General features: G+C 37.6%; 1 protein-coding gene across 5 annotated transcripts in view; it reads right to left on the reverse strand.

Moving 5' to 3' along the window:
* Nucleotides 1-15141, reverse strand: part of RALGAPA2 (Ral GTPase activating protein catalytic subunit alpha 2) — a 197857-nt gene that overhangs the window by 156009 nt on the left and 26707 nt on the right. For 4 of the 5 annotated variants that reach the window (XM_068940778.1, XM_068940776.1, XM_068940780.1 and 1 more), the window contains 3 exons: nucleotides 6422-6479; nucleotides 3047-3090; nucleotides 1914-2091 (listed from right to left, as the gene is read on the reverse strand). In XM_068940778.1, the coding sequence (XP_068796879.1) occupies nucleotides 1914-2091; nucleotides 3047-3090; nucleotides 6422-6479 (280 nt within the window). The remainder of the gene's footprint in view (nucleotides 1-1913; nucleotides 2092-3046; nucleotides 3091-6421; nucleotides 6480-15141) is intronic. The other variant, XM_068940781.1, reaches the window with a different exon arrangement.

Raw genomic sequence — 15141 nt, forward strand, 5'->3', positions numbered from 1 at the left:
TTCTATAAAAAGATTAATTTGCAAATAATTAATAGTGTGCTACTAAGCCTTACAAAGCCAAAGTCCAATAACTGTTTAGGTTTTCCGCTATTTCCCCAGGTTCCACGACATTTAACTGTGAATGCCACCAGCTCTTTTCTTTTCTTCATTAAACCCTCATAGATAGAAACATAAAGGGGCAGGAACATCTCTGATCTGAACAAATAGCTGCATAGCTCCTACTGCAGCATGTGACACAGGAACATGCATACTGAGAGAGGCATTGTCAGTTCACAAATACAAAGTCTTCTGGGTACTGACAATAATAATAATGATCATAAAAAAATCTAAATAATCTATATATATTCTAGGAACGAAGTTTAAACTAGAGAATAATTCTTTACCAGTGAAAACAGTCCAGAATCCTAGTCTACTTTTAAAATGCATATATTTAAAGTCTCCCTGACAGTACTGGTCTAAAAACAAACGAAAAAACAACATAAAAAGAGAAGGCTAATGAAAATTTGTAAAGGGAGGCCTGAGTTTGCAAACAGTCTACAACAACAGCTCTGAGAAATATAAATGTCCTGCTCATAGCATCAATTACACAACTGAAAAAATAATCTATAACATTCTGAAAACTGTGATCATAAACCAAATATAGCTGATATATATATGTCTGTATATAACATGTGGAGGTGAAATACACACATTCATTGGCCACAGGAATTTACTGAATGAAGAAAGGGATACAGTCTTTTACAGATAACGCAGACCAGGCCAGTGGCAACCAAGAGGAGTGTCCTTCCAATATTTTCATGTCAGCCTGAAAATGGATTTATTGCATCTTGGATTCAGACAGAAGTCCAAGGCTTTTGTCACATAGCGATACGAAGAGCTTCATGCACGCTGCAAGCATCTTCTGCTTCATTAGGCTTTATTTAGACTGAGCAAGTCTGGGCACATTGGTCAGAAAGGCCTTCACTGACCCTTATTTGTATTTCCACTTCTGTCCGTATATTTAGATGCCTGTTGCTGGTATTTTTTGAAAACATAGTCTACAAGTCCTTTCTACGGAAGTCGTAATTGTTCTCCTTTACACGACAGCTGATATTATGCAAAGTGAGTGGTAGACCCTTACTTCTCTGGTACAATAAAACCCATATTCTCTTGTCCATCTTTTTAGGTTCATCCTCTCCCAACTGCAATTTACATTTCAATTCCATGTATGACATCACCTCCCCAAGATGAAATTCAATTATTTTCCAAGTATTTGAGAATATTTCTCTCTCAAGGCACATTTTCCACTAAAAAATAAAGCTGTATTTGTAATATTTATATTTGTGCTTTAAGATTTGCACTGGATTTGCCTCATTCAGGGATATGGGGGAAGTAATAAGTAGTATCTATTTCTATTTCTTTAAACACTACAGGAATGACAATGCGAACAAGTTCCCGTGAAGCAATGCAGTTGCAGCTACACCATGTGCTACGTACAGAAACTGCTCAGTGTAAGCTCTTATCAAAGGAACAAATGTGAGGTAGCCTATCACTCGGTGAAAGTATGAAAAATAATGTCTGAGTTACTGTAGATTAAAAGAACGTACACAAACTGTACACATATCACTGCAGATTATACAAATAAACTGATTTATAATAAACTGTAAACCTCCATACTAACTTATTTTGCAGTAAGATGTGCACATAGCCATATCTCAATAAACTAAAACTGCTCCGAACTCAGAACGACAACATCAGAAGGCTATAAAGCAGCAAGAACTGTAACAGCTTGACAAATTCAATACACCACTAAATTATAAAAACCAGCACTATCATCCATTTGACAACTTCCCCACAAGCAACTTTATAATTCCTTGACTTTAACGGAAGGGGGAGGCAAACATTTAGCACTGAAATTCTTCTAGTCTACTTACCATCTAGTGAATTAGAAGGAGGACTAATGATGCTATCTAGTGTACAGGGACCCCTTGAGGATATAATTGGTGGAAAACCAGGCACAAGGCATGCAAATATTAATATTTGCTCTTCTGCACAGTTAGTCTGAAGTGCTTGAAGCCAAAGAAGAAACAGTCTGATTCCTTCACATCTTATCTATAAGGAGATGATTTTATAGAAATGATAGTAAAAAAAAAATTGAAAGTACAGTTATACAATTAAATATCTAAGAAAAGGTAGGATAAGTAGTCTCATCCTAATTATGTACTAGTGAGTCTTTCAGTCATAACAAGAGTAATCACACTATTAATTCAACGATGAGGATAGAAGCTGTACTCGAGGCAATGGCACTCTATGGAGGCAGTATTACCCTTTCAATTTGAATCAGAGGCCAAGCAGTTCTAGTTTCATTCCCTCATTTCTGTGTGTTCTACACTCATCTTCCCTTTCTGCCAAACGTAGCTTAGCTGTTCTCCAGGCTCAGAATCTTGACATCGACTTTGGAAGTACAACAGCAAATATAACCTAGGACAAGGAGAGCTGCCAATACTGCATGCTTTGCTAAGTGTGAAATGCTGGCCTCACAGAAGTCAAAGAAAATTACTGACCTCAAATTCAGTGGTATCACAGTGTCATCTTGAAAAGTAAGATAGAAGAAAACCACCCAAGGTAGAGTATTCTGTTAAGTTTACTATGCTTACTTTTTTCTTTTTAACTAACTAGATAGAATTTTGATTTCTACCATTGTATTTAGAAAAAGGAAAGTGGATTTAAAACTACTGGGCAAACAAGAATCTGATACATCTAGCACAGCATACTTAAGGCTAGAGATATCTGAAGAAATACTTAAGGGTAGAGATATCCGAAGAAACAAAGTATTAACCCAAGTACCAAGTATACGGATACCTTTTTCAAATATCTTTAGAAAGATTTTTAAAATAGCAAAATGCCCAAAGAACAATCTAGCGTTACAATAACAAAATTTATGACTAGGAGGTGAACAAGTAAAAGCATATCCAAAGCATAATAATCTGAAAAATAATGTTACTAGAAATCTGTAAAGTAATATGCTTTATAGAAATTAAAGTTAAAAGAAATCTACTAGAAATACCTTGACAGAGTTTCCAGTGTGCAAAAGTTTCTTCAAAATGGACCCTGGATTAGAAAAATGAAATAGGCAAGTATCAGACATTTTTAAGATGTCCACTTTTACCCACAATGCAAAAAAGCAAACCCCAAATGATTTTAATTATAACCATCATTATCATCATCTGGTGAGCAGTGCTGTAACCACAACTTTGCAGTGAGGTACTTTGTTTCTAGAAAGATAACAATTTTCTCATGTTATTTGTATTAAAAAAATAAAATAACTAGGGGATGTTTTGACTTACCAGATTTGGATAAATGCTTTAAACTGTATTTAAATTTTTAGATAAATACATTACTTTGCACAAAGTGGCAAGTGGATTGCCATACTTCCAATTTGTGGGGATAACACATTCAAAATACACTACTATTGGCAATAAGGATAAGGAAAAATGCTAGAAATCTATTTTATGTTCATGTATATGAACAACTAATAAAACTTTTAAAAATACAAGATAAATTGATTCTAATTTTAAAAATACAAGGTTAACTGCTCATATTTTCACATATCTCACCTGAAATCAGAGATATCATGCATCACATAGTTCAGTTAAAAAAAAACAAACAAAAAGGTATAGGATTTTTTAAAACAAAGTCTGAAAAAAAGCACTCAGTTGTTACTTCTCCTGGATTTGAGAATCATGTGCATTACTTAAATGTGATATTTTTCTCAAGATTCTCACCATCACACAATAATAAATGGAACTTATTAACATATTTGCAAATATATATCCAGACATCTGAACATTAAGCAAAGAGTAAATCACAAAGTACATTTGTAAACAATTGCATCACCAAATTTTGTAGCTCATTTACCGAGCACAGCTAAAAATTTATCCAAATAAGACTATTCAAAAGAAACAGAAATCTAAAGAATACGTTAGCCACAAAGTAACTTGACTAAAACCAATTTGTACTGGTCTAATTTAGAGGAAATTGTAGTAAAGGGGTCAAACAGATGTCTCCTTTTATTTTTGTCAGCGCTAACTGGAAATTTGACAACGACCCTTTCCTTGACCTTTAACTTCCCCTCTTTATTACTTACGCCATAGCAAATTCATTGTTCTGATGAAATACACGGCAGCTAACAAGTGAGTGCTGAAAACCAAAGCAAACAAAAAAAAAAAAGGGGGAAGAAGAAAAAGAAAAGAAAAAAGATCCCCCCAACAGCATCATCTTTCCAATTTACTTTAACAAACAACAAAATAAAGCATTCTGCTCGCCTTGGTGGCATTTAGAAGCAGAATTTTCAGAGCAGAGGCAAATTAAACATATTTAATTGAAAGGAGATGATCAGGGTAATTTACTTCACCGAATTTCAGCTTGTTTCGGCTATTTATTTTTCAGTATTTGCGCATCCAGGTTACTTTGTTCAGTCTGCTCTAATGATTAAATGAAGAGAAGGATAAATGTTGCTTTCTGGTTCCTGTATATTACCACAGTGCCAAAACATCCACTGCAAGCCTCGGCAAACATCTAAATCATTAAAAGGTAACTATCTTCAAACCAAAGACAGTTAAGCTTTTTTTCCCCCAGTGTTAATGTTAGAATCTAATTTTTAAAAAAATTCTAGTTCACTGCCCTACCACCCATCAAAAACATGCTCCTCAAAAAATGTCATACTTGGTCAGAAAAATTTTATTAATTTCTCGTTTTCATTACTGAGATTTCCAAAGTTTACAAGTGACTAAACCAAGCCTGTTAGCTATTTTATATCGTCTTTATACTTAAGCAACTGTAGCAGAAGAATACTAAGTGTCTTAAGCCAAGCGCTCAGAATAAGCGCCTGAACTACATTTGTTGACATTTTTATTCAGTTTTCTTATGCATATGTTGCAATACAATCTTCAGTTAAATGTTTCTGATTTTCTTCAGAACGTCTGCCTCAAAGCACACAGAATGGACAGGATGTTGAAGAAAAAAAAAAAAGCAGAGCTTTACTAACTCCAAGACTTCTCTCTGTTGGGCTTCTTCCTATTCCTTCCTTTGCTCCAGAGCTACAATATGTATACTATATAGTTCAGGAGGGCAGGAAAAGAACAGACAGTCTCCTTGATTGACCATGTGAATGCCAGCAATAGGTATCTAATGACTGTCATAGCCACTGTGAATAATCTAGTATGATGCTTGGCAAATTCTCCATTGTACGAGCATCAGTGAAAGACAACTGGGGCCAAACTTGAAGAACTGTGCAAGTATAGAACTTGTGTTGTGTATTCATAATTCCATTTATAAAGGCCGATAAAAAATGTTAAGTATTTGTTTAAAAAAAAAAAAAAAAAAAAAGGCTTGGGTGTTTTGATCACGAAAAAAGCTGCTAAAAAGTTCGTGTTTTTGTCCTTAATCTCTCTGCTTCATTATTCCCGCTGTAAACCAGAAATTTCTCACTTAATTCTCACAAGCAGCGTGAAAATTCAGCACTTCACAAATATTAATGAACCAAACTACATTGAGAATAACACAGGAACATCTCAGCAGAAGTTAAGCTCTTATTCACTGCAGCAATCCAGTGGTCTGCATTTAGCATAGCCTATGCTCAACTATCGAACCTAATCAGTAAGAGAAAACCCTGAACACAGCCACCTAATTCACAGAATAAATTCCCACAAACGAGGCAAGGTTTGAGGTCAAGCCAGAATCTATTGTTAGGCCATCAGCAGTATTTCAAACTATGTGTTTGTACAGGCATTTGGTATGTGAACACCTGCGAGAGACAGGCCCATAACGGAAATCTGTCAGAGAACAAAATCAAGATTGCACAGCCCTCCTCAATCTTAATTTTTGGTGTTAACCTGTGAATACAAAGGGGTACCTGAATAAGAAAGAGGTCTGTTGTTTTATAACCTTGCCCTTTTGGATAGCTACTAGAATATGAAAGAGAGGAAAGGGAAGAGGACCTAGGGTAAATCTAAGGATATGAACGTTTCAGGAGCGTTTCTAGCAAAAGAAGAAAGAAGCAAGCAACTAAAAAGACACGAAAAAAAGAACTATTTTAGAAGGTAAAAATATTTTTCATGTGTTTCAAAAATTTTTAGCTGCAAGTCTGGCACTTCAGTAGCTATGTACTGGGCCACACTAAGTGATTCTGTCATTAGTAGGACAGGCAGAGCCATTAAAATAGAAGAAGACTATCCTAGAATTGCACCACTGATAGTCTTGAAGTTTGTATTTTAAACAGTGTTGCTAACCAGATTTATCTGTACAAAGAGATTACAAATTAGGGCTTACCACTGTGTAGAGAAATTTAATTTGAAATTCAATCAAATCAAATTTGGGGAAATGACTACATTAAAAAAATCATTTTACTTTTACTATAATATTTTACAATATTCCTGCTTACCTATACTGCGAAAATGCCATCGATAAAAAATCCTCTCAGGTAGTAGTTGCAATATTTTCTGCAGGAAACAAAACTAAATAGTCAAAATTTCCATAATAAACTGGCTCATTCAGAGGATACAGAGAAACTAATACACAAAACATAAATTAATAGTAATATACAGAGAGAAAGCACAGTAGAAAGCAGACGCCTCTCATAATAAGGATTCCTGCCTATTACTTTACTCTCTTGTGATGGAGAAAGACACGATGACACTGTCAGGAAACTTTCCCTTTCCCACTATCTTGGGAAACCTCACTATTCCAGATTATGAACTGATTTCCGATGAAGAAGTTACAAATAAAATTTCTTTCCAAGAAGCTCACTTTGGTTATTTTTTCTGAAGTATCTGGTAATGACTACTATTAGATTGATATAGTCCAGATTTTGAGTTTCTGCAGTTCAGATCTGTTTTTTCACCAGCGAATGGAATCAGATCTCAGCTAAGGCAGTCAGAGATGAATAGTGGTGCAATTATTCTTATCGTGAACTGATTTACCTGTGTTTTCCACTGCTGAGTGACACTGAGCCAAACTGCACAAAGCTAGACTAATTTAATTCACAGCAGATGCAGTTAATAAAGCACTCCTGTGGAATAATATGCGGTGGTCTTCCTCTGTAGTTTTGGACTGATCCTAACAGAGGCAGATCTAACAAAGAAAGAGGTTGTGGTCAAGACCATTTCCCCTTAGCTTTGTTACTCTACAGGGCACCAACAAAACACAGCAATTTAGGCATATGCTTAAGTGCCTTCTTCAATGGAGTCCTATAACCTTACTCGAACAGTTGGGGCCATCAAATGTTGTTCCAGTGTAGTGGACTACAATGCTGTTTAATAATCTGGATAAATCAAGACTATCTGGAAGTCTTACTTTAGCAAATATGGCTTTTAAATGAAGTTTAAGTCAGGTGTAGCACATGACCACTAATTTATTGCTGCTCAGCCTCTCAAAAATAAGAGAATATACATCACTTTGTGTAGCTTTCACAGAACAACGAGTACAGAACTTACCACTTTTCAGCCAGTGAGATATGAGCTTTAAGCAATTACATTTAAATGGTAAACTAGCTTTTAACATCTACTTTTGGAAATAAAATCTAATTTAAATTAAACAACGCTGTAAATGACTAACAATCAGTCCCGTGTAATTATCAAACAAAATTACTGGAATAAACTTCTGCATAACAAAGCGCCATCAATTCTTCAAGAAAACTACATGCAGGATGCAAAATGAATGACAAATCATTTAAGCAATGATGACCCATTTGTTGTTTTTTCACACATAAAAGCTCACAAGAGGAAACGCAGCCTCATAGCCACAAAAGCAAGAATTGACATTTTAGCCAATCCTTCAGAGACAGCCAGCACATGAATCATTATTGCTGTTAAATTAAAACAATATGCTGAGAGATGGAGTAGGACAGACTTTTTTTTTGGACAACAAAATGCTTCGTAAATTATATACGACACACAGAGTTAGAGTCTTTTTGAAAATGGAACATTCCTCTCCCCATAGCAGAGAATGAAAGTCATGACAAGTCATAGACTCAGAGAACTAGACCTCAGGTCACACAGACAGATAGTCTTCCTTTATATCTTTACCACAGCAAATATACTAAAATAATATTTAGCCTTCTTAAAAGTTTACCCAGAATAAAAAAAAACCACATCAGGTGTATCTCTTCTATATTCTCATCACACTTTGTTTCAACGTTATTCCCAGAACTCCTTCCAGAGGACAGGGCTGTGGCTTACCTTGGCAGCTGTGATTAAGAAACGGTTACACGAGGGTCCCAGGGCCAGATGTCTAGCTCTCTGTCTATGGGCAAGATCAACGCACTTGGAATGAAGAGATCTGACTGGCTAACAATGAGGCCATGATTTAACATCTGGGGGTTTACCTGTTAGTTAAGGACCACGTTTCTGCCAATGAGATTGCAGGATCCACAGACAAAGAATTATAATTATCCACCTAAATATTAAAATTCTAGCAGCCCACCATGTTTCAAGCCTAAATTTGGCATTAAGCTTTACCTCCTTTGGTAGGGGGGCAGCAAGGAGCTTCTAAACTAAATCATGATTACTTCAAGTCATTCTCAGTGTGTCGGTACTTTGCACAAACAGAGTTCAGTATGCATTTAGTCAAATGTTAGACCTATCGGACACCACAGACCCAAAGTGCAAAACGAAGCACTGTATTAAACAAAATCCTGATACAAATTGGCAACAAAAAACTGACTTCACCCAAATATCAGAACACACTGCTGAGAGAAACCTTTGAATATCTCCATGTTTATTACTGGAAAAAAAATTCCTTGTTTAAGCCACTATAACAAGTATAGTACAAGTACAGCAGTTCATTGCAGCAAAACTAATTTCCTTCTACAGATTACACTAAAGAGATCCTTTGGTTTCCCCTTAGATGTAAATTCCATCTCATCTGCTTTAAAACGCTAACTTTTGAGAACAAATTTTATTGAACTTCAAAAAAAAAAAAATCAAACACTTGTGCTGTATCAGAATGTTTGAAAAAACTGTCAAAAATTAGGTAATAAAACTAGCCGAAAATGCATACTTAGTATATTTCAGGTGTTAATGTAAAATTCTTTTTTGTAAAGCAAAAATTATACTGAGACAATATACTTGACTGTTAGATGCATACTCAAACACCGAGCATAGCCTACTCATGTATTATTAATGAAAGTTTGTGAAAATAATCTGATGATGCACAAATTGTGTCATAAAACAATAGAAATATTTTAGATTCAGAATGGACAGAAACAAGTTAGGTATGGACAAAAACTTGTGTCTTTAAAACGTCCTTACAAATAGAGAATGAGACAAGTGACAAAGATTTCATACAAAATAGAAAGCAAATTAAAATCTGAATTATAAATACGTATAGAGAAGCAAAATTAATGGCAAGATTAAATGCAAAACAACAAAGTCATCCATACAGGCAATTATTCTAAACAAAACGAACCCATTCTCCCGTCAGGACTCTCAGTGAAGTTACAAACCAAGCATAAATCCCACAGAGAACAGAAAAAGTCTTATTAGAGGAACATGCACCAGAAAAATAGGTTTCAGTAAAGTTTGCTTTTGTATACAAGACTACACCTAATAGATTTCATTTTCAAAAAGAAACAGCATCTATTTCCCAAGAGCTTCATCTCAGAGTAATTCAGTTCTTAGAGTAATTTTATAGTTTGAACATCCTAGTTGATTCAGGATCCAAATAAATACCACTTGCTAGTTGCTTCAAAACACAATAGCATGTTCAAGGAAGCTAGGTTCTACCTATGTTCTCCTTGCAAGATGCAGAACATACTAATTGCTATTTTAGAAAGCAATTTACTGCATAAAGCTATGAGCAAATCAAGAAAGGCCTGCTGCAGAATAAAGTCCAACTAGTCAAAGAAAAACAGATTAACATGTGAACACTAATGGACTGCGAATCAGATTATGTAACTTTATGCGGTTCATGTATGACATTCATGTATTGCACTGAATTTCTGAATCTACGTGGAGGTCTTCATAATAAAGAAAACCTGGTACTGTTAAAAATTCGTTTACTTTTGAAACTTAGTACTCTTGCTGCTCATCCACACTACTTTGCTCACGCCATTTTACACATTTGAGTTCCCAGACTAGGGAAACTACAGTTCTTACCTTTTGCTTTAAAGACTCAAGTAAGAGGGGAGGAAATAAAATAAAATCAATTAAAAAAAAAAAAAGTCACATATTATACAACACATACTAATAATGCTGTCATTTGGAAGAAGGGAGAAATGCTAAATAAGCCTGCTAGCTTGTCTACAGTCAAAGATGTCACCAGAAAAGATCAGAAAGTATTTCATCCTATTGTGCAGAGGAAGCTATACTGCTTGTCTGCAGCCTAAGAAAAGATGTATTACCATCAGTGCTAGAATTTGAGTAGTCAGTTCGGTTGTAATCAATATTTTCTTTCTGGGCTTTACAAGTAGAGAAATTCTTAAAACAAGAAAAAAAGGTGCTACACAAAGCACCATGCTAGAAGGTTTTGTATTTCTTTGAAAAGGATCCAAACAGTTCCCTAAAAAAGCTCAATGCATGCAAGGCCAGAGCCATGATGCCATGCAGTAAAGGCAGTATCGTATATGCTACGCAGTTTCTTCTAAACATGAACAAAAAATTCACTTATAGAAAGTGAACTTTGACAAGGTGTATCAAAGCAGCATAACAAAGACCCATTCTCAAAAAGCAGGTAAGAGCAACTCTCTCAACTGAGTACTACTGAACTTTAAGCTATGTCCAGAGGAAATCTGAAATACACAAATGCTGTAATAAAGCCTGACAACCACTAGAAAAAGCAAGCTTAAGCTTTAAATTGCATGAAACTGCGAGGGTAGGGGAAGAAGGTAAGAATATGCTGATGGCTTCCCCCTGCCAAAAAAACCCAGAATCAAAATATGCTTGCCAGGTGACTGAACCAAAACTCTTCAAGGAGGTGAAATAAATTGTAAGAGGATAGAAGTTCCTATCTGAGAGAATCTTCCATAGCCCCAAATATTTTGATATAGCAAAAATCGAGCCACTTTTGACTTACGCCGTTTCTCAAGCCTTTCTCTCCTTTTCAGCATCTCAAAAAACATGAAAAAATATGGATGCATTTTGAAAAAAATGTAGATATGTAATCACCTGCATAGCACTAACAAACAGTAAACTGAAGTGATTTTAAAATCACATTAGATCACTAGCATCCCAGCTACTACTGAGGCTATTTCAAAGCTCTGCAAAGTACTAGAATGAATATAAACAGAGTTCAGAGTGCACATTTGCTCCTGCAATGCAAAAAGAAGTTATCGTGCTTAAACGTCTATACTGTTATGTGGAAATTTCTGGATGTTACAAGTAAATTCAAAGTTAAGGCTACAATGCCTTTTTCATTAGTATTTTTTGCATGTAGGCATTACAGTCCCAAGATCAAGATGGTGTGTGACATAACGTTAGAAAAGTCATGAACAAGCACTGGTTGCTGTCTTCTCAACTTAGTAATTCCAAGAATGTGTTCTTCACTCTCCCAACCCACAGTGATTTAAAAAAAAAAAAAATTGCCATTCCTATAAAACAAATGATAGTTCCTTCCACTCCAGTGTAGATTTTTAGCAATATCGCTGTGAACTCCAAACTGGCTATTGACATCTTGTTTGTACTTTCACAGTACGCTAATACGAAATATTTTAAGAAACCCCACAGCATGAAATAATATTGCTTTTTCAGAAAACACATAGATCTATTTAATGCTTAGTGCTTTGCTGCATCTATATGGTAATCCATTATAGCACACTTGAAATAGAAATTAGGTATTACTACTGATCAACACATCAGGGTATCTGTCAGTTCTTTTAACTGATTATCCACAGTTCTTTTTCTTCTGGACTTACTGCATGACTAGGAATAATGTTAAGTTTAAATCTTAGTTTACACAGGATGCTGCTTTTTGAAAGATATATTTCTCTATTTTAGCGAAGAAAAATAAAAAATACTAGGGTTTATATTTCAACACATTCACTCTGACTTAACTAATACTGCAATTTCTTGCAAAAAAGGCTTTTATTTTTGCCAGCTTTGTTGAATCAGATTGTAACTGGTAGCCTTGCATCCATTATCATATTACATGCTACACTGTTTTAGAATGTAAAGAAAACTAAAGCAGTTATCAAATCTTACACTGAAGATTCCTAGACCCTGAATGTTTTCCAGCTTAACTTGCACAAAATTGAAATGAGAAGCACTGTTGTTCTACCTGCCACAATTAGGAAAAGCTGTCCTGTAACACTGTAGGAAGAGTGCCTCACTAAACAACAACAAAAAAGAACGTGCTCGTTGACTGCCTTTGAGTTCACGTTCCAGGTCAAAGACAAGTTCTGAACACTCTTAATTCCAACGGGATGGATTTCCCCCTCAAAAATAGCATTTTTGATACAATCTGTACACGACAAGGAGTTCCGATTAAGTCAGCTGGCAGATGCGTCTACCTTAAGCCAAGTCAAAGGTAGAGTACCTCTCCTATGTCCTTATGTCCAAGTACTGTCTGCCTGGTGATATCTATACAAGAGTTTCAGAAGGTTTATTTAGCAAGATCTGCAGTAAATTAGAAAACCTCCTGCTATTATTCACTGACTTATGTGAAACCTAGAGCTCAATGATATTAATATGCCTGCAGCAGATCAATCTAAATAAAGGGATATCCATTTGTTGCATCAATAAAATATTTATAGATATTTGCCAAGGGAAAGCACCTGCCCAAAGCACGCAAGCTACTCGTTTTTCTGCCAGCCAGCATAACATTAAACAAACATTAAACAGTAAGATTTCTGAAGCAGAGCAAAAGGAACATACAGTTAGAAGTTACAGCAGAATAACTGTTACCCTTGCAGTGTTCTAAGAACGGTAACAGCTGAGTTCATCAGAATCATGGCAGAATAAATTACAGACGGTTCACAAAGCCATTTTCTGTGTTGGAAAAAATCACTCATTAAGTAGTTTTATTAATATAGACAAATAAGCCCTTTTTACTCTATCAGTCTTAAGAATCAGCCAACTTAGCCTATGTGATAGTGGTGATTACTGTATGTACTGGGCACCAATCAAAAAGCTGTAACAGAACCTAAAACCTGAATTCAAAGCAGAAACTCTTAATGGTAGTGTGATTTCAAGCTTAAGATCACCTTACACAAGGGGAAATTAAATTATCCCACTGTACAGGCCTGAGAAGAATGCAAATAGTAAAAGGATACCCTCAAGAAAGGAGAAACCAGGACCTAGGGCAAAAAAGCGCTCAACAACATCTTGATTTGATCATTCCTAGCAAAGAAATTTATGAGCACTTTTTACATTGTCCAGCTTCACTACACCATTTCATTGTGCAAAATTCAGTTTTACTAACATATTTACTTAAATCAAAACGCAGCAAAGTAATCATAGAACGGCCAAGGCTGGAAGGGACCTCTGGAGATCATCTAGTCCAACCTGTCTGCTCAAACAGGGTCCTCTACAGCACATTGCCCAGGAATCACGTCCAGGCTGGTTTTGAATATCTCCAGGGAAGGAGACTCCACCACCTTTCTGGGCAACCTGTGCCAGTACTCTGTCACCCTCACAGTCAAGAGGTTTTTCCTCAGGTTCAGATGGAACGTCCTGTGGTTCAGTTTATGCCCATTGCCTCTTGTCCTGTCATTGGGCACCATGGAGAAGAGCCTGGCCCCATCCTCTTGACACTCCCCCTTCAGATACTTGTACACGTTGATCAGATCGCCTCTCCGTCTTCCCTTCTCCAGGCTGAACAAGCCCAGCTCTCGCAGTCTTTCTTCAGAGGAGAGGTGCTCCAGTCCCCTAATCATCTTTGCAGCCCTCCGCTGGGCTCTCTCCAGTAGTGCCACGTCTCTCTTGGATTGGGGAGCCCAGAACTGGACACAGTACTTCAGATGTGGCCTCACCAGGGCTGAGCAGAGGGGTGTCCCCTGCTGGCAACACCCTTCCTAACGCACCCCAGGATTCCATTGGCCTTCTTGGCCACAAGTGTGCACTGCTGGCTCATGCTTAACTTGTTGTCCACCAGGACTCCCAGGTCCTTCTCGGCAGAGCTGCTTTCCAGCAGGTCAACCCCCAGCCTGTACTGCTGCAGGGGGTTATTCCTCTCCAGGTGCAGGACCCTACACTTGCCTTTGTGGAACTTCAGGAGGTTCCTCTCCACCCAGCTCTCCAGCCTCTCCAGGTCCCTCGGAATGGCAGCACAGCCTTCTACTGTGTCAGCCACTTCCCCCCCAGTCTACTATCATCAGCAAACTTGCTGAGAGTGCACTCTCTCCCTTCATCCAGGTCACTCATGAATACATTGAACAAGACTGGACCCAGGACTGGCCCCGGGGGAACTAGCTACAGGCCTCCAACTAGACTCTGCGCCACTCACCACAACCCTGACCTCTGGAGCCAGTTCTCCAATCCACCTCACTGTCCACTCATCCAACCCACACTTGCTGAGCTTCCCTAGGAGGATGTGATGGGAGGCAGTGCCCAAAGCCTTGCTGAAATCCAGGGAGACAACATCCACTGCTCTCCCCTCCTCTACACAGCCAGTCAGTCCATCAGGGAGTGCTTGAGCAATCTGATGGAATAGCATCCTTTCCCTTTGGTGAATCCATGCTGACTACTCACGATCACCTTCTTGTCCTCCACATGCTTAGAGATCACCTCCAGCATGAGCTGCTCCATCACCTTTCCAGGCATGCAGGTGAGGCTGACAGGCCTGGAGCTCCCTGGCTCCTCCTGCTTGCCCCTGTTGGAAGACTAAGGTGACACTGGCTTTCTTCCAGGCCTCAGGCACCTCTCCTGGTCTACAGGACCTTTCCAAGATGATGCAGAGTGGCCTAGCAATAACATCCGCCAGCTCCCTCAGCACTCGTGACTGCATCCCATCAGGGCCCATGGAGTTGTGGATGTCAAGTTTGCACAAATGATCCCTAACCCCATCCACCTCAACTAAGAGAGAGTCTTCCTTTCTCCAGGCTGGAATTCCTGAGGGCTGGCCTTAGCCATATAAGACTGAAGCAAAGGCGGCATCCAGCAACTCTGCCTTCTCTGTATCCTTTCTCACCACGGCACCCGCCCCATTCGGCAGCAGGCCCACATTTTCCCT

Source organism: Struthio camelus, chromosome 3 (assembly GCF_040807025.1).
Source record: "Struthio camelus isolate bStrCam1 chromosome 3, bStrCam1.hap1, whole genome shotgun sequence".
Classification (NCBI taxonomy): domain Eukaryota; kingdom Metazoa; phylum Chordata; class Aves; order Struthioniformes; family Struthionidae; genus Struthio; species Struthio camelus.